This window comes from Nycticebus coucang, chromosome 2 (assembly GCF_027406575.1).
Source record: "Nycticebus coucang isolate mNycCou1 chromosome 2, mNycCou1.pri, whole genome shotgun sequence".
Classification (NCBI taxonomy): domain Eukaryota; kingdom Metazoa; phylum Chordata; class Mammalia; order Primates; family Lorisidae; genus Nycticebus; species Nycticebus coucang.
Genome location: NC_069781.1, coordinates 129,975,004 through 129,996,467, shown reverse-complemented (window position 1 = coordinate 129,996,467; position 21,464 = coordinate 129,975,004). Strand labels below are relative to the sequence as shown.

At 34.9% G+C, this 21,464-nt stretch overlaps 1 protein-coding gene across 2 annotated transcripts in view; it reads right to left on the bottom strand.

Annotated features, from left to right (window-relative positions):
* Positions 1-21,464, bottom strand: part of LRRC28 (leucine rich repeat containing 28) — a 159,994-nt gene that overhangs the window by 119,093 nt on the left and 19,437 nt on the right. For both annotated transcript variants that reach the window (XM_053581801.1, XM_053581802.1), the window contains exons 3-5: positions 20,911-20,951; positions 11,940-11,977; positions 10,662-10,799 (exon numbers count right to left, since the gene is read on the bottom strand). In XM_053581801.1, coding sequence (XP_053437776.1) covers positions 10,662-10,799; positions 11,940-11,977; positions 20,911-20,951 — 217 coding nt within the window. The remainder of the gene's footprint in view (positions 1-10,661; positions 10,800-11,939; positions 11,978-20,910; positions 20,952-21,464) is intronic.

Below are 21,464 nucleotides of genomic sequence, written 5' to 3'. Positions count from 1 at the left end.
TTTTGAGATAGTCTCACTTTGTCACCCTGACAGTGCTGTAGCGTCATGGCTCACAGCAACCTCAAACACTTGGGCTCAAGTGATTCTCCATGAAACTATAGTAAAAGCTATCTCATTTAAGAAAAATGGATGCAACAGGACTTAAATAATATGTAAGTAAATAATATGACTTCCACAAAACCTGCTGTTATTCCTAATAGTCAATATGTGTACTAACATTGGTACTGTAATTTCATACTAAATGATGAATACCAAACTTCTGAAATTAAAAAGCAAAAGTCACCAAAACAGACATTCAGACTTAATTTTCTTTCAGAATATACCAGGCATAGGAATGTCAGAAGATCAAGCTGAAAAGCACAGGAGATGTACAACTAACTGACATTTGTTATATGCATATAAGAATTTCCATTTCAGAGTCCTACCTTACTTCTATAGTCATAGTTTTGACTTCAAGTTTTCTTGCTACCTACAAATAAATACAAAGTAAAAACTAAAACTTATTTAAGAACTCAAAGTTACTTGCTTAAAATGTTGATTTTTGAATAAAAGGATTAATAAAAAGAATTAATGCCAATTATGTATGGGGGGATGTTCATAACAAATGATATCAAACCACCTTTTTAATCAACCCTTGACAAATCATAAAGCTTTTCATTCACTAAAATAATCAGTTACTCTAAAATTACTTGTAAACAATTTATAATAAATTGAAACTTTTAACAAGTTAAAACAGAATGTACAAATGAAGTAAACATGTTCCAAACCAAATGAAAAATAAAATGTTTTACATATTGAAGACATTACTTTTAAGAGATGTCTATTTTGGCAAATAACATGTATATTGTGAAGAAAGCAAGTATACAGTTTGACATGAAACTATAATTTTCTGGTCATGTAACAAAACAACAATATGCTGAAATCAAAGTAGAAAAATTAATTAAAACTATGAAATAATTACACAAATACAATCTTTGTTAATATATTTATCTAAAACTCACTTTTTCCAAAGCTTGGCATCATTAGTATAAGAAAAATGCGTCTGATACTATTTCAAGTAAAAATGAACTACTAACCCAAGTGTGGCCAAGGCAACCCAACTTGCCTAAACTGAATCTGAGTTTGAGACTGTGGTCGACAGTTTATTCAGTGGTTTTCCAGCAAGCTGAGGAAGACCATTTTTGTCCCTCTACACATTAGGTATGATATAAATTATTACAAGCCACCTCTAAAATACTATAAGGTGATTTGGATACAAAATGACAATTACATCTCTGAAGTCTCATTAACAGATGTGTCTAAGAAAACACATTTCATAAATTCTTAAGAAAATTCACTCAAAAATATTAAGAACACTTGTATACTAATCAGGTTTTTAAAAATATTCCTAATTCCTAGTATCTATCATAAACTATTATGAACCACGGCAACCACAACAATTTTGAATCTATTTGAATGAAGTATTTTAATTGGGGAAATAGTTGATCAAATCTGTATTTGAGAGCAATAATCCTGTAAGCAGTTTGTATAACAGACCATGAGATGAGTACATTTCGGAGTACAGAAAGTACTCAAAGTACTCAAAGTAACAGAAAATACCCAAATCCAAATCGCTGGCTCCTGTAAATGGTGATATAACTCACACACCAGCTTGGTCCCTCACACGTCACTCCTGACTCCTCTGAAACTCTCCTTAACCAAGGACCTAGTATTGTCATCACTGTTCCCATACAGCACCCAGCCTGTCACACAGGATGGCGCAATAAATTGTATAAGTAGTTCTGCCTGTGAAGTGAATTTGGATCACTTGGGTTGTGATGTCAGCTGCTTTTAAATCTTTTCACAAAGGAATGGTCCCTGGAAAACAGTTCCATGTGCCTTAGCCAGGAGTATGATTGATAGTAGTGGCTCTCCAAGACTGAGGGACCAATTTTTGATTTTTTAAAAAAACTACTGTTGCAATGAACTTTTATTTTTCAGACATTTGGCAAGTTTTCCATTTCCCCTCACATTTTCCTAAAAAGGAGTATTTTCTTTATTTATTTGACATTGAGAAATATATGTAATCCAAAAAACAAAATTTTTCTTTTTGAAGAACTTTGACAGCCATTATTACTCTAAGGTTTCTGCCAAACTTTCAAAACTTGTAAAAGTTTTAAAAATAAAATTTAAAAGCCTTTAGCTGTATTTGCAAGCAGATTTTACAATATGTAATACTATCTATAGTAAAGATGTTTTTCTGAGAAATCTTATCTAGTATACCAAGATAATTTTATGTAAAAATATGTTGGCTGTAAAGTTACTATATTTTAATTATACTATAAACTTATTTTACTAATAAAGTTCTATATATACTACAACATTACTAATAAAGTAACTTGACGTCTATAAAAGACACTGAGAGAATAGATTCTGAATCTGAGTTTAGGACTCTGGTAGACAATTTATTTATTCAGTGGTCACCCAGCAAGCTGAGGAAGGCAATTAGGTTTTTGTCCCTCTACCCATTCATTGTCAGAATGACTACTTAACCTCTCGGCTCTGTGCTTAACCTCCGACTACAGTGACACACTCTGTATTTCTCTATCTAAGTTTGTTTTTTTTTTTTGGTGGTTTTTGGCCAGAGCTGGGTTTGAACCCACCACCTCCAGCATATGGGGCTGACACCCTACTCCTTTGAGCCACAGGCACCACCCCTCTATCTAATCTTCTTTGGAAGTGGCATGTATAGTTTAGCTACTGGACAATGAAATATTATAAGCCCCCTTGATGGCCAGGTCTAGAGTTGGTCCTTTCACAGCACTTGCTCTCTCCAAACACAGCATGGTATACTTTGTGCCAACAAATATTTCTTATTAAGCTGATGAAATTGTAAATCTCCCCCCAGTCATGTAGTCTCCCCACCAAACAGAGAAAGTCTATTTATATATGTTGCTGATCACACATATATAGCCTAATGACACCAGAGGGCTGCTCTGCCAGTAAATTTTTAGATTCTTTTTAGTGAGAGAAGTGCTAGCTATTTTACCAGCACTGATGTGTAATCAGTGAAAAGCTGAGTCTCCTAGAAGGGTAAATCACCCAGAATTACTATGGTAACCACCTAAGAAGGGTAAGATGGGGTGAAGAGCTTTGATTATCTGGGGACGGAAGGCATGATAAAACACTGTGTTTCGAGGATTCACAAAGAGAACAGCTATGGTGCCTCTGAATTTAATCACCTAGGAGAGGAGGCAGGCACAGTGACAGAGATAACAATGAAACCAGGGCTGACCAGTGTTCCTCAGCCACCCGCATAACTACACACTGTAACAAAAGGGATTTAAATGCAGAGCACCTGCCACCAGGCCTGTGACTCTGGGGTGGGTGCAGCACCTCTGAAGTATCACCCAGCCTGTGCTACAATCCACAGCTTGTGCCAATACAGTAGCTTCAACAAATAGGGTAGTAAGCACTTGTGGAAGCCCTAGGGACCAGGCTCTGGGCCCTTCTATGTCCTCCACAGGAAAAAGGCTGAGCTTCTCCTACACACCTCCACACTAGACCAGTAAACACACAGATTTCAGAGCAATTCAGGTGGCAACATAACAAACTTATGAAGAGATACTCTTTCATTCCAATAAAACTATAGAGGTGCAACTGGAGAAAAAAATAAATCCTAAGAAAAAAAATAATAATAAACTTGACCATACTTGAACCCTGAGGTTTAGGAACAATTCATGCTAGTTATATGTAGTACAGGTCTCTTCCTTTTTTGGTATGCAAACCAACTTTTCAAGGACAAAAGTATCCCCCCATCACACAAAAAAGGCTGATTTATAAACTAGATATAAGTAACATCTTTTCTGACTTCTGGTTGTTGTTTGTTATCATAATCTGCCCTCATGGGAGTTCATAGAGCATTTACAGCAAATCACAGAAGTATCAAGCTTCTTTTAACTATCAAGATCAGCTGGTTTTCTAACTTCTCCAATACCCGCTGGCTTTACCAAGGACGAATATCAGAGTGTCTGAGAAGTAGTTCTGCACAGATAGGAACTTCCCCACAATAATCCTGTCTTTCTAGGTGCACAGTATCTGTATTTCTCCTCATCATAGATCCAATAATTTTATTATATCAAGTTTGAAAAAAAGCCTTTGGAAAAAAATTAATGTAAGTTTGTTCTATAATAAATGATATTTGCTTTGATACTGAAGAAAGACAATATATAAGTGTCTAAGTGGTACATGCTTAAAGAAAAATATATACATAAATATAAGAATGTGGGTAAGCAATCAGTTTAGAAATCAAAGGATATCTAATAGGATTTCCACTTCCAGACATGACAGGGTACCAGATACCAGATGTGCCTCCTACCAACTATAACCTAGTTAAAAACATTCAAAGCAACTCTTTTCAAGCAATGGACAGGAAACCCAGAACTACGATCCTTGAACTAAGGAGATCACCACAAGTGAACCCCATGTTGTACCAGGCTATGTGCCAAGGGGGATGTTTTGGGCCGCAACACAGACTAATGTAAGCCAAACAGAGCTCGGGTCTCACAGAGCTGAAGAGGCAGAAATCAGAGTCTGGGCTAACTGAAGCAGCTGGAAAATATGGGGCAGGGCACCAAAGATGCAAAAGCTGTGATGAGGGGGCTACGGTCTCAATGTGGCCTCTCAAAATTCCTATGTTGGAATCAAATCCCCAAGTAAGAGACGGGGCGTGGGGGTTGAGTGGTGATACTGTCATGAGGCTGGAGCCTCATGAATGGGATTAGTAGCCTTAAAAGGAGGCTCTAGAGAGCTGCCTTTCCCCTTCAACCATGTGAAGATATAGCAAAAAGATTCTGTCAATCAGTAAATAGGCCTGCACCAGACACTAAATCAACCTATGGGCCCCTTAATAATTGGATTTACCAGCCTCCAGAACTATAAGCAATAATATTCTGTTGTTTATAAGCTACCTAGTCTATGGATCTTTTGGGTTTTTTTGTTTTTTTGAGATAGAGCCTGGGTAGAGTGCCATGGCATCACAGCTCACAGTAACCTCCAACTCCTGGGCTCAAGCAATTCTCCTGCCTCCGCCTCCCAAGTAGCTGGGACTACAGGCACCTGCCACAATGCTGGATACATATATATATAAAATTATTATTATTATTATTATTTTTTGTTCAGAGCCGTCATTGTTGTTTGACGGGCCTGGGCTGGATTCAAACCCACCAGCTCAGGTATATGTGGGCTGGTGCCTTAGTAGCTTGAGCCATAGGTGCTGAGCCATCTTTTGATTGTTTTAATAGCAGCCTGACCACACTAAGACAGAGGGCCATAATATTAATAAATAGCATCTAGCATCCTTGGAGAACACAAAAGCCGCAGTGAAGCAGAAGACAGATCAACAGGTATCATCTAATCTAACCTTTAGATGAGAAAATCTCATCTTTGGATGAGGAGAAAAAAATAAAATTACAAAAAAAAATCAAAAAAGGAAGAACAAAATTCAGTGACCTATAGAATACTATCAAATGATCTAATATGTGTAACCAGAATTCCAGAAAGAAAGGAAATGTGGGGCAGAAAAATATTTGAAGAAATAACAATAGAAAACTCCTTAATTTGAGAATCAAGAAAACTCCATGAAGATAAATATAAACGGCCGGGCACAGTGGCTTACATCTGTAATCCTAGAACTCTGGGAGGCCGAGGTGGGTGGATTGCCTAGCTCACGGGTTGGAGACCAGCCTGAGCCAGAGTGAGACCACATCTCCAAAAATAGCCAGGCATTGTGGAGGGTGCCCATAGTCCCAGTATGTAGGAAGCTGAGGCAAGAGAATCACTTGAGCCCAAGAGTTTGAGGCTGCTGTGAGCTATGATGCCACAGCATTCTACCAAGGGTGACAAAAATATATGATACAATAGTACAAAGAAAAGAAGGTAAATAGAGGTATAATAAAGTTCCTATAATATATATGAAATGGTACAATATGCTAAGTATAATGAGTTAAGCATGCATATTGTGAACCCTAAAGGAAAACCTATAGAAAAAAATAACATAGAAAATTTAAACATACTCAAGTAGTAAAAAAGATGATAGAAAGGAAGCAGAGGAACCAAAACAAACTGTAGAAGCCATTTGGAGGAACGGGGTCTTAATTCCAATTTGAAAATAGAAAGCCAAAAAAGATCATCACTCTAACCCTAATGACCAAAGCAAGCTGGATAAGCTACATAATCATAGTGTTTAAAATCCACTACAGATTAAGGACACAGGAAACCTAAATCAACTCCAAAGAATGAAAAGTCTGTTTTAAAAGAGGTCATCAGCTGCTATCATCCTTGACTGAAATAGGATAAGCAAATGGCTAGAAAGAAAGGTTAAAGAGAAACCAGTCTAACTTTGAAAGCTATGTGTGGATTGGCATACCAGTGAAGAATCCAAAGGCACCACAGATAAAGAGAGACTGTACTCAGCCTCCCTATTACACAACACACATTCACTCACTTGGTCAAACTCATCCTACCAGTCTTCACCAAAAATGAAGGCAGGAAAATTGCTGAGAGAATCTTCCCAAAGTACTTTAGGCTCTTAGCTAAAGAAGATTGGAGGATTGGGCATAAGGGGGTAAGAGAAAAGCCGAGAGAAACTTCTCAGAGGCACGACCCACCTTCACAGGATACAGGGCAATTACAGTCCACCTACATAGGCCTACTACATAGGAGCAGTAGGACTGAATGAGCTCTCCAAGGCACCAAAAGCAGAGGGCAGAACTTGACAGCAAAAAGAATTCTTCAGCATTCAAAAATGATGACAGCTGCTCTATAAAGCAGGGAGAAAACTCCTACAATTCAAAAGGAAGTTTTGGCATAGCCCATAAAAACATGAGAAGGTGCTCAATAACATCAGTCAAGAGGGACATGCAAATTAAATTAAATGTAAAATACAACAACCCAATACTACCTCACCCACTAGGTTGGCTAGAAACAATCAACATTTTTTTCACTCTGGGGTGTTCACCTCCTCATCCCCTAGAAAGAAACTTATGTCCACAAAAAAAATCCTTATACAAGAATGTTTATATTAGCGTTATCCAGAATAGCACAAAGCTAGGAAAAAATCACATGTCCATCAAGAGGAAAATAAACATACAAATTGTATAGACAATGGAATACTACTCCATGAAAGGCATGAAGTACTGATGCATGCAACACCACGGATGCATCTCAAAACCATTATTTTATTTTGAATGAAAGAAATTAGGCACAGAGAATATACTGCATAGTTCCATTCATATTAAGTTCAACAAGAGTTAAATCAATCCATGATGATTAAAATTAGACGAGTATTTACTTATGGTCTTCATGTAGCTACGCCCTGGCACTAGTGTTCTCTGGGCCTTCCAAAATACTAGCTATACTAAGAGAGAAAAAGACATCTAATAGAAAGGGTACCAAGTACATTGTAAAAAGGCAAACCGCAGGTGACAAACAGAATGAACCACATCATACACACATACTAATGATGATGTTATTACTAACCCTGAACTTCCTACTATCAATAACAACTTTTACAATTTCAAAGCACAATAACTAAAAGGGTAGTTCAACATACAGTACAGCAGTTAAGTAACTAGGAGAATTCAAAATACAATTAATCCTATACCTCAGACAAATTGTTTTAGGCCTCTGGGGCTGCTTGTTAGTACTCTTTGGGTTGCAATTAAGAAGCCCATTAGAGCTAACCTAAATAAAATGTCTACAGATCTCAAAAGTGAACCCATGACTGGAACCTTAAAAAAGGTTTGAAAAGTTTTTTCTACCTTCTCCCTGCTTCATCTTTCTCAGCTTTTCTGTTTCCCACATGGCTACTATCAGTATTCCACAAGATCACATAGTATTATATAGCAAACCAGAGAGAATGAGAAAGTGATTTTCCCCCACTCTTTCCTTTCTTACTTTCTTATGCTCTACCGACTAAGTTAGCCGGGTGTTTCCTTTCTTACTTTCTTTTTTTTCTCCCCCAACCAGTCTCTTCCAGAAACCCCAGGAATAGGTCTGGTCCTGCCTGGGTTATGTATCTACATTTGGACCAGTCAAATGTGGAGAAAAAGCAATGGCATGTGGTTTAAAAGAAAAAGCAGTACCTTTCAATCCAACAGCAAGAAAAAAGGGAAATTCCCAGAAAATACTGGGCAAAGGGCAAACCCCCAAACAGATATCAACCATATAAGTCGTGGATCTGTTTGAGAAACTGCTGGAAACCCTGGACCTTCTTCACAGCAATATGTAATAAATACAAACACCAAACTGTGCAAACAATTTCAGGGAGTTCATAAAAGCCCTGTAAATCCCTTCTTAGATCCTAATTTTCAAACTCCCTATATCTATCTAAATTTTTCAAATTTTAAATACTGAATATGAAATTACATTCAAAGGTTTTTAAACCACAACAAATAAACATAGCAAAATATCAAGTCTCTGGAGGGAATATAGCATGGCCATAAAGTTCGTGTACAATTTAAATAGTTACAACTATTATGGTCCACCCTGTATAATACATGAGAAGTCTGTACGTAACAGCATGATCTATGTACAAGGGACTATCAATGACATATTGAGTGGTTTTTATTGTCACCAAAAGGGGCCACATGACAGTCCCTCACTTTATTTTCTACGCTTAGAATACTTTCCCAAAGTATGTCTCCAAACACAACCAAACATTTGGGGGATATAAACCTAGCCTTTTTATTCATTTGAATCATACTTTATAATGAATCATACTTTATAATGTGATGTACACATAAAGTGAGTCAAGTAATAACAAGGCCTAATTCATTGCTACTCACGGTGGCCTAGAAAGAATAAAGCCTACACATGGCCAATCAACAGCTCTTATCCCAAATACATAGCTATTTCTGTGTATAATTTTACTCAAAACAAAACCAAAGACAACAGAAAGCAAGCTAGGAAAATAAAAACAGAAGGCCATGCCCTAAGTCTCTGTGACACAGGTGAGATATAAATTAAAACTTACATGAAAGTAGTCAGGAAACACATCCTTCACTGGTTATTAGTAGGCAGTTAATGATATTAGAATAACTTAACTTCTAAGAATACATAATGGAAGGAAATGACCACATTCTACCACAAAATGTTCTTATATTACAAGAAAAGACAAAATAGTACAACACACAGAACAATGGTTTAACACATAATTTCATTTTTTACATATTCTTTAAACATGTAAAAATTTTATAAACACAGCATTGTATCAATGCCTTTTGATTCTATACTATATCTTATATAAGTTTAATATATGAAATGAAAATTTAAAGTATTATCTTTACTGATACATCTTCTAGGCAATCTTCAATAGAGAATCTAATTTTCTGGGTATCTGAATACATAAAAACTTAATAAAAACCATAACTCAACAAATTGCCATTGAGCCTGATGATACATATTATACTCTTAAGGAAAGATCATATTCCTATATTGTGTTAATAATATTTGTATTAAGTATACTAGGAAAAAGTAAGACACTCACTTTATGAGGTTGAAAAATTATTTTTTAAGCAAAGTCACTGCTACACTGGTACCATTTTTGTAAACCATATTGAACCTCATATTAAGGCTAATATGTAAAGTCTAAAAATTAATCAGTTACTATGTGTTCATTTAGAAATTTCTATACCTAAAAAATCTTTTAGAGAAAGTATTTGTAAAATAACAAAGAAATACCATAGATTTTCTTCATTCATGGGTTTAACATGCAAAGTTTTTAACATTCCCCTGTGACCCTGAAGTTCTATGATAGGAGTGATTTGTAATCAAGAGTCACACAGTTGACTTTAGATACACTAAAAGCCTGACTGCTGGTCCTAAAGAGTTATAAAGAAAATCAGTTGCAGTCAAATCAACAACTGTATCTTTCTTTGCTCCTTCTTGAATACACAGTAACTTACATATAACACATGAAGCATAAGGTTTTTATTTTTTAATTCATTATACTTCATCTATTTTTAAATACAGGAAATAACATGTAATAGTGAGATTTACAATTGTGTGGATTCATAAAACAAGGTCTCTGAATCTCTCTCCCAAGAAAGTCACAGGGTTTAATGGTGGCTCTCAAAGGAATGCAGGATTTCAGTACTGCCTGTCTATAGGCACATCATAACCTAATCAGATGTTCACCATGCAGTACTGACAATTCTAGGACTCACATTTAAACTGTGATACTTAATTTTAGTATGATTCCCTTTTAAATCAAAATTAACATACATCAGATGCCTACTGGAAAATAAAAGAAAACACTGTATCTGCCTTTTAGACACTAAAATGATTCGTATCATGGGAAGTTCACCTAAATTCTCTTATGTGAAATTCAGAACTGAACTAGCTCTCTGTGCAAGTATTTTGCCACAGCTGTGATTCTAAGGCGCGCTGATTCTACTGCACAGCTGTAGTAACTATAGCCCTACTTAACATAAATACTACCCTCTCGTTCGGCTTGCATCAGGAGAGAGACCCTTAGTGATATTTTATCCATATTCCTTAGTTTCACCTTCAAACAAATGGACAATTACTTACAAATATATCCATTGGCTAGACACACAGTGAGAAACATGAATAAAGACAGATTTGTAACATATAAGGAACTATTATGTGCTATTGGTTACCTGGAGGTAGGAATTGCAGTTGGTTATTAGCTAATCGAAGATGACGTAAAGCCCTCAGACGACCAATTTCTGGGCAAACAATTTCTAAGGCATTGTCACTAAGATCCAGACACTGGAGTTTTACAAGGGACCCAATGGCTTCAAAGAGAAAAGAAGAGGAAAGGCAAAATGATCCAGGTGTTACAGCCAAACTATAACACAGGTGTTCCAACTTAAAACATTTTAATACTTAATACCCCATCTCAGTTACTCACAAAACAGTAAAAATAATTAACTAAATTTTAAGGAAGTGATAAATACATACACCTCAAGATAGAATATAATAAACTTAAAAAAAAAAGCACAAATGAAAACATTAAAACAATGTAAAAAATTGTTTGAACAGGACAGGCACAATGGCTCACACTGAAATCCCAGCACTTTGGAAATTCAGGGCAGAAGGATCACTTGAGGCCAGGAGTTGGAGGCCAGCCTACAGAACACAGTTAAGACTCTATCTCTATAAAAAAAAAAAAAAAACAGAAAAATTAGGTGGGCTGGTGATGAGCAAGTCCTAGCTTCTTGGGAGGCTGAAGAGAGAGAATGGCTTGAGCCCAGGAATTGGAGATTATAGTAAGCTAAAATTGGGCCACAGTGCTCCAGGTAGGTGACAAATTTAGACCCTGTCTCTTAAAAAAAAAAAAAAATTGGTTAAATAAATCAATAATTCAGGAAATACACAAGGTCTTTTTTATCAGAATTCTTAGCTGCATTTATTGAGAAATTATTTTATTTACCTAATAGCAATAAATGTAATAATAATTTACATGCTGTATTTATTAAATTGAGAATTTATTTTATTTACCTAATAGCAATTCATCTAATAATTTACATAAACATTTTAGCCATTTTAGACTTATTATTTGTTCATAATTCTTAATTGGACTTATTAAAGGGAAAATTTTTGAACCTATAAATTAAAGGTACTTTAGAATTAAAATATCCTAACATATCAACAAAAACAGGTTTAAAGAGCCAATGTGAGCCATTCATGGTGGCTCAAGTTTGTGACCTCAGCTTTGGGAGGTTGAAGCAAGAGGATCACTGAGCCTAAGAATTCAAGGTTACAGTGAGCTATGATAACACTATTGCAATCCAGCATGGGCTACGCAGCAAGACTCTCTTCCTTAAAAAAATAAAGGTCCAGAGAGCGAGAGAAGACAGACAGACACACAATTTACTTACAAAGTAAAGCTTAAACTACATTGTTTTCTCACCGAAAATTCTAAATGTACCCACCTTCTGGAACAACAACGATGTTATTTGAGTGAAGGTACCTAGGGGAAGGAGAGAGAGAGAAAAAAAAAAAAAACCCAGCCATTATCATTAGTGCTTGTGCCAGATAATGAGTTTATACAATGCTTCCTTAGAAATTATCGAATACAAATGTGGCAAAACTTTTTTTACACTCTACTTTAATGAACCAACACAAAATACATGGTTATCACAGCCAATTAATAATACTTTCAGAATAATATTTTATGCTAGAACTGCAAATATTAAATCTATTTACTGATCTAGTTGCTATTTTAAAATAAAAGTATCCATAAAAAATTGAGGGTTTTTTAACCTCATATAACAAATTACTCCCTTCATTTTAGATTATTCATGTTTTCAAAAATATGTCCACTATGTAAAGAAAAATAAACACCTATTATGTAATAAAAACTTACTTTTTAAAGAATAACTTCATAAAATACATTTCTAGCTAACATGCCTACTGAAAACCAAGAATGGACAGATTACTCATTTACAGTATCTGTAGAAATATTCAAATGTTAAGTTATAGAATTTATTTCACAACAAAATAAACTTCATAAACAAGAAATGAAATTCCTCTCTTAAAAAAAAAATTTGCCCAGGCTGACAATACTAGGCAAATCTAAGTAAATAACTTCACCCACTGAAGTATCTTCAGCACACTCTAGTGGAAACTTTATGCAATCATCATAACCAATTATTCAGAGCAAAACAAAGTGTAGATCATACAGTAGTAATTTAAGAAAATAAATTTGTACCATTAATTTTGAAACAAGAATACTACATTCTAGTAAACTATTTTCAAATCTATAGTTTTACTTTAAAAATAATTAATCTTCATAATGTATTTTTAATTAGAATCTAAAAGTTTTCTTCTACATTTTAAGACTAATACTGAATGTTAAGATGTCAATGAACACAGAATAAGAAAGAATTTTATAAAGATTATTCTGTGCTGAATTAAATCAACTTTGTAGACAGTTTCAACCTGCGAGGTATAACACAATTTAAAGAACTAAACCATTCTGTATGTCATTCCTTGCTTTGTATATATGAAATGATTACACATTGTTTTCTTTTTGATTGCACATTTTTAAATCAATACTCCATAAACATTAATTTTAGAAAGGAATATATAAGTACTTATTAGGAGATGCTAAAAACAAATATCCACACTTGCATTTGTTATAAAATAGAGAACTGGGCGGCGCCTGTGGCTCAGTGAGTAGGGCGCTGGCCCCATATGCCGAGGGTGGCGGGTTCAGACCCAGCCCCGGCCAAACTGCAAAATAAAAAAATAAAATAAAATAAAATAAAATAGAGAACTGAGTTTCTAAAATTTTTTCAACAAAACATTCACCTCAAGTTCTACCTATGAAGAAAAAGGACCCTAAAGTGACAAATTAAAATATGAACTAAAGAACCCACTATTATAGTTAAAAATTTTTAAAACATTAAATTTATCTGCATTATAATAAAGATGCTGTATAAAACGGCACATAGTATTCCCAATCCTGACTACACATTAGAGTCACCAGGGTTCTTATTGGTGCCCAAGACCATCCTATACCAAGCAAAACACTCAAGTAATTCTGATGAACAATGAAAGAAATGAGAGCATCACTGGCACTGAAGCCAGGCTGCCTGTACCTTAATGGCCATGTGACCATGGGGAAATTACCGAACCTCTCACTCTCCTAATGTATATAAGCAAATAATAATTATACAAACAACATAGGGATGATGTGCGGATTGAATAAGTGACAGTGCCTCAAACACAGTACCCAGTTCAGTGAGGCTAAATTTATTATTATTATAATCACTTGTAATCATAGGCTTAGGACTTTCGATTTTAAGGTGCTTCCTTTTACTTATTTTTGGTAGTTTCAGAGTTGTTAAAATGTTGATATTTCAGTGTAACTAGTTTTCATTTTGTTCTTCTTCTGCTCAAATAATGCAGAAATTCTCATCCATTGCTGGTGGGAATGCCAGTTTGGGGTACAGCCATTCTGGAAAATAGCTTGACAGCTTTTTTACTAAAGTTAAAGATAGATATTTACTTAATAGTACACCATTTTCCCATTTCCAGTTTTGACAAATGTTCTATGAAATTCTACGATGTTAACAAATAAACTAGATGAGGTGTATGCCAGAATGCTCTGTACTATCTTTAGAACTTTTCTATAAATATAAAATTCTTCCTAACTTGAAAAACTATTAAGTTGTGTTTTAATTAAAAGAAGAATTTCTACTTCCAGCCATGATGAAGTAACAGGGATAGAGTAAACAAAATTTACCTGACAGCTATAAATATTAAGAAAAGCAGATGAAATACAATTACGCAGTGTTTAATGACTAGGATACATTCTAAGAAATGTATCGTTAGGTGATTCTGTCATTGTGCACAAATTATACTGGTGTACTTACACAAACCCTGATGGTACAGCACACTACACAGCTAGTCTATAGGGACACCCTATATTTAAACATCAAAAAGGTATAGAAAAATACAGTAGTACATATTACATGTATAATCTTAAGGGACCACTGTCAAATATGTGGTCCCTCACTGACCAAAGCATCACTATGCTGCACATGACTGTTTATGAACCAGTTACTTTCAGGCATTAACAATAGGCAAGTAGGACTACGTTCCCTAAGAGAAGGGAACATACAATCTTCATAGCTTTCTGTTTGGAGGCAAATTCCAAACTGTAGAACAGGAAGGAGACTTCAAAGTATAGAAGTCTCTGAGTTAAATAAACATTTCAGACAAGGAAAGTTGAGGCAGCTGGAAGTTGTGGGGTAGAGTTCTAGAAAAGAGGAAGTTCCTCCCCTCAAAATAAAATAAATTAAGAACCTTCAAAAATTTAAATAAGAGATTCCTTAACTCTTGGGTGAATTCTAAAATACATACACATAGAAGAAACTCTATGCAAAAATCAACTTAAAAGCTACCAGTTGAACAGTCCACAAAGCTGACACAGGGTTGAGAGGCATTCAAGTCCTGAGCAAATGTGCCAAACCCTTGTTGATAACTTAAGGTATTCAAAAGAGATCCTAGAAAGTTCATGCCTTAGAAACAGGGTTACAAACTTTAGTTTAGAGGTTATTCTAGACCAGGGGTTCTCAACCTTCCTAATGCTGCGGCCCTTTAATACAGTTCCTGTGGGTTACAACCAACAGGTTGTGAACTGCGCTGTTCTAGACCCATCCTAACAAAGCATTAAAAAGAAGCCACAAAAAGAGCAAACTAAACTGTAAATAATGGCAACTCAGAAAAGAGGAAAAGAAAAAAAGAAGAAAACGGAAATCTAGACCTTAAACAATATAAACATTTATAAGGTCCATCACCCTATAAAAAGTATTAGATGTGCCAAGAATCAGGAAAATATGACTCATAACCCGTCAATACAATAGACCCAGAATGACTGAGATGACAGGATTAGCAAATAAGGACATTACAACAGCTAGAACAACTTTATTCAGGTATTTAAATGAAAATATGAGCATTTTGAGAATTGAAAGATGTAAAGAAAAACTAAACAGATCTTCTAGAGATGAAAAATACAATAAGCAAAGAAAACTTTTACTGGGTAGGATTAACAATGGATTAGACACTGAACAAAAAGAAAATTACTGACCCTTATATATAGTGTGTCCCTGCCGAGACACATGGAGGAAAAAAAGACTGAAAGGTTCTTAGTAACTAGCGGACAATATTAAACAGTCTAACAAATGGGGGGGAGAGAGGGGCCAAAAAGTGGAGGCCAGGAATGAGATACAGAGATAAATATCTGAAGAAATAGTATCAAAATTTTTCCAAATTTGATAAAAATTATAACAAAATCTCAACGAACCTCAAGGATAAGGAAAAGAGAAACTACAAGAAGGTGTATCAAAATCAAATTCCTGAAAACAAGAGTGAAAAATGAAAACTCTTCAAAGTAGCCCTAAGGAAAAACAAAATAACATTCTGCACACAAAAGAACAAATAGAAGAAAAATAGGATGTCTCCTCAGAAACTATGTGAACCAGGGGATAATGAACATCACGAAAGTGCTGAAAGAAAGAAAAAAAAAAAAAACCTGGTGCCTAAGAATTGTAATTCCAAGGGGGAAAAATTATTTAAAAATATAAGAGGCAAATGTACAACAGAAAACTGTAAGATTTTTAGAGAAAAAAGATGGAAGAAAAATCTTTGGACTTGGTAAACGGTCTGTGAAGCTAGTGAATGATGCCCCATGATCATATCAATGTACACAGCTATGATCCAATTAAAAAAAAAAAAGAAAGAAAGAAAAATCTTTGGGATCTGGGCTTGATAAAGAATTTTTAGACTTGACATCAAAAGTATGATACAACAAAGCAAAAAGTGATAAACTGGACCTTATCAAAATATAAACCTTTTGCTCTGAAAAAGAACATAATGAGGATGAAAAGACAAGCTATACACGTTGAGAAATATTTGTAAACAACAAATACAATGAAAGACTACTTTCTATAATATGTAAAGAACTTTTAAAACTCAGGAATAAAAAATACAATAAAAAGATGAGCAATAAACATGGACAGATATTTTAACAAAGAAAAAAATACAGATGATAATGAAGTACATGAAAATATGTTCAGTATTATTAGCCATTATAGAAATACAAATGAAAACTACAATGCAGTAGAACCACACATCTATCAAAATGACTAAAATGAAAAATAGTAACAACACCAAATGCTGGTGAGATGTGATGACACTGAACAATCACAGATGCCAGGAGAAATGTAAAATGGCATAGCAACCTGAAAAATTATTTGGCAGTTTTGTATTAAATAAAAATTCTGAGCAAACATGGTAGCGTAAGGACTTCCAAAAAATTCTTTTCCATGAAATCAATGAGAACACTGGCAAAAATTTTCAATAGCTGCATGTACAGAACTCTGGAAATGAACCAAAGTCCTCCAGTAATATAGAGAGCACTTATTCAGGAAAAAAAAAAAGTAGGTAAAAGTCAGTAAGAACCATGGGCTATGAATTTCATGAATTTTCACTTGCTCTAAATCCTATCCCCCACTTCCCTGTTCTGCAGAAACCTGAGAAGCCAACAGCCTACAATCAAAGATTAAAGTATCCAAGTTGGGAGAACCAGGTTGGAACTCCTTCAAAGCCTCACACCCAGAGAATTGTCATTATTTGACTTGTCTCCTCGGTCCCTGGAAGACCTCATATGTAAGGCTGTCTTTATTTGATCTGACTAGAATCTGCCCAGCAAAAAAACCCCTTCCCCAGCGTTTTAAGTTGAAGCAAACTACAGGCAACTGTTGAACTTCACAGCTGCCTGAGACAATTGGAGCAAACTAGGAATTTAAAAGAAAAAAAAAATGGGGAAGGAGATGTCCATAGGAGTTTTGAAAAGCTCTGGAATATTCCTAGGAATCTATAACAGAAGATCACAGGCATTAGGGAGGTTGTTCATATGCCCAGAATTGTGCAAATGCTCGGGTAAGAACTGAGAAGACCTAAACTTCCACTTTTGCTGAACTTGATCTATATAAGCAAGAAGGAAAGGCTAAAAACTCATATTTAGGCATATCATAAACTGCTAAAAACCAATGATAAAAAAAAAATCATGAAAGCAACCAGAGAAAAATATCTTATCATACATGTAGAAAATGATTAAAATACAACTCAAAAGATGGTCAAAAATACCTTTAAAGAACTTAAAGCAAAAAACTGTTAAGTCAAAAGTCAACATCCACTGTATATGTAATTCAAAGTGGAGTATTGTGTTGAAGTCTTCAAGTTCATGATATTTCACCTCATCTCTGAAGGCCCCAAGAATTTTTTCTTCAGCTTTAAAGTCTGAAAAGGCCTTTCACAAAATTCCACACCCATTACTAATAAAATTCTTAGGGATCTAGGGATTAATGATGTGAAAGGCATGCCCAAAATAGTCCCCATTGATCTCTACCATCTGGCATTCATGTCCTTCTCTCAAGTGTGGGCGAGACCTAGTGACTCGCTTCTACTGAACAGAATATAGCAAAAGCAATGGGTTGTCACTTTCGAGAATAAATTAGAAAAAGAAGTGGCTTCTGTATTCTACATTCTCTCTTGCCTGCTCACTTTGATTGAAGTCAGCTGCTATGTTAGAGAGAACTACCCTACAGAAAGGCCCAGTGGCAAGATACTGAGGAGCTCTTCTGACCAACAGCTAGTAAGAAACTGAGTCCTTTAGCCCAACAACCTGTAAGGAATTGAATCCTGCCAACAACCAAATGTGTGAATGCAGAAGAGGATCCTTCTCTAGGTGAGTCTTCTTATGAGACCACAGACCTTCCCAGCAACCTTGACTGCAGCCTTGTGAGAGACCTTGAGGCAAAGGCATCCAGGTGCCAGCCATGCCCAGATTCTAGGGCCTCAGAAAACACAAGATAATAGATGTTTACTCTTTTAAATCACTATATTTTGGAGTAATGTGTTAAGCAGCAATGGATAATTATTTCAGATGGATTTTTGCTTAACACAACAGACTACATATACCTTCAATGTAAGCCAGCATTTTCTAAATGAGGAAATCTTAGAGGCATTCCCCATCAGATCAGAAAGAAGGCAAAGATGCCTCACCATCTCCAGTGTACTTTTACATCAATTGGAGGGACTAGCTGATGCAATTAGACTAAAGAAAATAATGAAAGGCAGTAGAGTTGCAAAAGAAAAAAATAACACTATCTGTAATTTCAGACTTGAGTATACCTGGAAAACCCTAGAGAATCTATTATAAAACTAACTGAAACAATAAAAGATTTTACAAGATATCAGGATGTAAAGTTAACATGCAAAAATCAGTTATGTTCATATATATGTAACTAACCAATTACAAGATAAAACAGATAAGAAAACTCATATACAACAGCAGGAAAAAAATAAATTAAATATTTAGGAATATACTTCACAAATCTTCAAAACCTGTATCAGAAAAACTATAATGCACCCTAAAGTAAAGGACATAAAAGTAAACCTAAAAAGATGGAAAGACATCCTCATTCTTAGAAATACACACTGAAGTATTTAGAGGGAAAGAGCCATGATGTATATAACTTACTCTCAAAACCTCAGGAAAAAAAAAGTACACATGTACAAAAAGAAGGAAATCAACTTGATAAGACAAGTTTTAGGTTCAAACACCACCAAAAATGTTTAAATGGAATCTAATCAAGAGGAAACAATTAGATAAATTCAGACATCTACTTTAAAAAAGACATAATTTTTGAAAACTGGGATAATTTAAACACGAATTATAATGTTTGGTTATACTGAGTTAATACACTACTTTCATAGGTGTGATAATGATATTATGCCTGCAATTTACTTTCAAGTGATTTAGCACAAAAAAAAAGTGTGGGGGGGGGTGAGGAAAAGGTAGGCAGGAGAAAGAGAAATAGCAAAATGCTGAAATTAGTACAGCAAAATGCTAAAATAAGTTAAATTGAGGTGAAGGGTATATGGGTGTTCTCTGCACTAAGGTTTTAAAAAATTTTTTTTCTTTATTAAATCAAAACTGTGTACACTGATGCATTTATGGGGTACAGTGTACTGAATTGATATATAATATGAAATGCTTACATTGAACTGATTAACAAACACATCCATCACCTCGCTTACTTATTTGTTGTGGTTAAGACAATTATACTCTTTTCTTAATAGTTTTGAAATGTACCATTGCATTAAATGAAGTCCCACCAAATACTCTCCCTCCTACTTTCTGGACTATAGTTATGTTTTGCCATTCATATGAATGTGTAGGTGACTATATACTGATTTCATAGTAGTATTGAGTATACTGGATACTTTTTATTCCATTCTAAGAAGAATATGTTCCAGCCCTATCCAGGTAAACATAAAAGATGTGAAGTCTCCATATTTTTTTGTGGCTACATAGTATTCCATGGTGTACATACACCACAATTCGTTAATCCATTTATGGGTCGATGGGCACTTGGGCTGTTTCCATGTCTTGGCAATTACGAATTGGGCTGCAATAAATATTCTGGTACAAATGTCTTTGTTGTAAAATGATTTTTGATCATCTGGATATATACCTAGTAGAGGAATTGCAGGATTGAACAGTAGGTCTACTTTTAGTTCCTTGAGTATTCAAACTTCTTTCCAAAGCATCCTAGGAAAACTATAGAACCATGTGTAGGTAGGGGGATGATTGGAAAGAAGTTTGCACTATGTTTTCAACTTTTCTATTAGTTTGAAATATTCCTAAATGAAAAGGTGAGACAAAAGGAAATGACAGGGAAGATGGAGGTATAAGTTAGCTTTCCCTTTTCTACCTCCTGAAAATCATGTCAAATAATAAAAAGAACAAGAACTAGCAATGAAAACCCTTCTGCAAAAAAATTAGAAGGCATCTAGGAAGAAAGATAAATATATCTAGATTCATCTTCCTTAGTGGTAAGTTAATAAATACTAAACATTGATGCATTAAAAAAACAAAGGTATAAACATATTCTTTAACATTATGGAAGTAATCACAAAAAGAACTATTAATAAAACAAATGAAGTATGGAAGATGTAAGGAAAGAGAGTTTTACTATGTATTTTAAATATATTGTCTGCCTGTTTATATCAAGGATCACATAGTAGTAAGAATAATAGCAACAGCTTTTCCGAATTACATGGACTACCCAGGATTCTTGACAAAAAGCACTATACTGAGAAAATGCATCTCTCCCTATCTTCATTGCCTTGAGGTAAGATATTTACAACTCAAATTTTAAGGGTAAAATACTAAACATACTATTAGTTTTAGCAGAATTGCAGGTCTAGCTACATGAAAACCATGATCATGATAGCAAAAGAAATTAATATATTAAAATGGTATTTCCTTTTTCAAATAACGTAAAATTATTTTCAGTCTTTTAAAAAAAAATTAAACAGACTCACAGTTCCACAAGGTTTGGAAGCTTCTGAGCAAGGTTTTCTGGCTGAAAATAAAAACTCAGAATTAAATTTTATTTTTGAAAAATGTATAAACATTTCTAATTAGCTTAAGCATGAAGTATCTCTTTGAGGAGTGTAAATTTTGAGAAAATGTGAAAGTAATAAATCAGCAGTCCTGCATTTTATGCTTGCATAGACAATACTCCAATTTATATTTATCAATTTGAACACTTTAAATCAATATCCCTTAAAGAAACCAGAAACCTCATATTGCATGGTCATGGAAACAGATGTGCAGACACAGACAAAGGGAAGAAAACCATGTGGAAACAGGGCCAGAGACCGCAGCGATGCAGAGCTAAGCCAAGGAAGACTGCTAGCCTGGACAGATTTAGGAAAAAGGCCCAAACACTCTCCCTCAGAGCCCTGAGGAGGAGCCAACCCTGACCACACCTTGATTTTGGACTTCTAGCCTCCCTAACGGTGAGAGAACAAATTTCTGTTGCTTTAAGATACCCAGTTTACGGTGATTTCTTACAGCAGCCCCAGCAAACTAA